This window comes from Notothenia coriiceps, unplaced genomic scaffold, assembly GCF_000735185.1.
Source record: "Notothenia coriiceps isolate Sejong01 unplaced genomic scaffold, NC01 NC01_scaffold00026495, whole genome shotgun sequence".
Lineage (NCBI taxonomy): Eukaryota > Metazoa > Chordata > Actinopteri > Perciformes > Nototheniidae > Notothenia > Notothenia coriiceps.
This window is the reverse complement of record NW_011359196.1, coordinates 795-3,008: the sequence shown is the minus strand read 5'-3', so window position 1 is coordinate 3,008 and position 2,214 is coordinate 795. Positions and strand designations below refer to the sequence as shown.

Here is a 2,214-nt window from a genome sequence, read left to right as displayed (position 1 = left end):
CCTCTTCTTCATGTCTCTCCTACATCAACATGTGTCCCCTCGATCCTCACTTCGTGGTCGTCTTTCATGAGGTCTTTGAACCAATCGCGCTCCTGAGACCAATTTGCCATGGGAGACCCTACCACACAAGGTTCCAGACAACACAGCCCCCAGGTTCATCAGGGCACACAAACCTCTCTACCACGGTAAGGTGCTGGTTCTTCAGAGAGGCCGAACCAAACCGTGACCTAAAAACCGAGGTACGTACCGAACCGAAATGTTTGTGAACCGTTCCACCCCTACAAACCATTTATAATTGCTAAATTAGGCTCAAATAGAAGAATCCGGTTGATACTAAAGGAAGAGCCCATCACTAATACGTCAAATAAAAACCTGAACAGCCACTTTTTTGTTTTATTTAATCCTGAGCTCTTTGTCTTTAAGACACATTTTCTCTACTTTATATCATATTTTTTGGACATTGTATTCAAGTTAAAAAGTTGAATAAGATTGAAGGCAAATAGAATAAAAAGAATATTAAGAAAATAATTCCATAGTTTGTCAAAAAATGATAATGAAAGTTGTCCATGTATTATAATGATTGAATATTGATATAGACTTTTTATTTTGTATTTTGTGATATTGCGTTGTTGGAGGAGCTCACTCTGTAGCTTTGAGCAGATGAGAATAACACCTTTGAATCTTTGAACCTTGAAATGCAGAGACTCACAGTGAAGTAAAAGGGATGAGCATGCTGCCCGAGTTTCTTCAGCAGACGCTCCTGCAGCCGGCTGTTCGGTTTCTTCTCCTCCGGCACCGGGGGAAACGCCTGGGGGAATACAAATATCAAAAAGTGAACATCATGCATTCAAAGATCTTCCAGTAAGAAGCAAATGGTTTAATCAGGAACATTCGGGGGGAGGTGGAGCTCCTTGCTTTGTAAGAATAGTGAGTTCTATCTGGAAATATGAAGTAACCAAAGCAGGGGGGAATACATATAATTAATAACGTATTTACAAATGTATAATTAATAAGAGAAAATGCCATTATATGAAAATACATATGATAAAAATGTAAACAAATAAAGGAATTGATGTGATAAATATTACAAATAATTGAAATGTATGAATTACAGAAACAATTAAATAAATATGAAAGAGCTTATAAAGTATTTAATATTCTGTATTTCCAAATATTTTATTCACTAATGATTTATTTCTTAAATAATTTGCTATAGAAAAGTTAATTACTATATCAATTAATACCACATTTATTTTCTTATTTATTTACAGATTTGATCTTTTCAGGTATTGTTCAGGTGTTCAGGTGTTCAGGTGTTGAGGTGTTCAGGTGTTGTGTTGAGGTGTATCTCTGACCTGGAAGGTGGAGATGTAGAGATCCTTCCTGAACGACAGACCGAGAACATCCAGATCTTCACGGCCGTAACGAAACGCACAGGTGAGCGTGACGAAGACTACAGGAGGAAGAGGAGTAAACCTTTAATAATCTGAATAAAAGAGGAGATGATGAAGATATAAAGTGTGGAGGTGAAGCTCTTACCTTTCCTGTCCTTCAGGTACTCCGGGTCCACGAGGATCACGCCATCTGAAGCAGGAAGAGAGAAACTGTTTGAGAAGAGCCCAGCGTCCAATCAGGGGCAGAGATCATTTACCTGGTGTTCTGACGCACCTCGTTACAGCAGAGGGCTCAGCAGTCAGTCATTGACACCTCTCTACCTGTACAGGTCATTAAAACATGTAGACATTTCTTATCTACAAACCTGGAGGGCTGCCGACTCACCTACAGCGTCGACGTGGTCCAGGTGATCCACGAAGTCTCTCTTTCCCAGGTACACCGTCACCTGCACACACAGAACCACCGTTAACCATTCATCCCGTTTGTTTCAATGTGAATTTCTCATTTCTAACATTTTAGATAATTGAAAATATTTCATAAGAATTAAATTCAATTAAAAAAATCAAAATCATAGGATGTTGCAGAATATTTTAAAGGTCCCCTATTATTTAAAATCCTCTTCTTCATGTCTCTTCTACATCAACATGTGTCCCCTCTTCTTCATGTCTCTTCTACATCAACATGTGTCCCCTCTTCTCCATGTCTCTTCTACATCAACATGTGTCCCCTCTTCTTCATGTCTCTTCTACATCAACATGTGTCCCCTCTTCTTCATCAACATGTGTCCCCTCTTCTCCATGTCTCTTCTACATCAACATG

At 39.0% G+C, this 2,214-nt stretch overlaps 1 protein-coding gene across 1 annotated transcript; it reads right to left on the bottom strand.

Moving 5' to 3' along the window:
• Positions 1–709: 709 nt before the first annotated feature.
• Positions 710–1,840, bottom strand: LOC104957198 (arrestin red cell isoform 1-like; the record flags this gene model as incomplete). Its single annotated transcript, XM_010784806.1, has 4 exons — positions 710–808; positions 1,356–1,453; positions 1,540–1,584; positions 1,780–1,840. Coding segments are annotated over 4 exons (303 nt in total), but the record flags the coding sequence as incomplete, so codon positions are not given.
• Between the last annotated feature and the right edge of the window lie 374 nt (positions 1,841–2,214).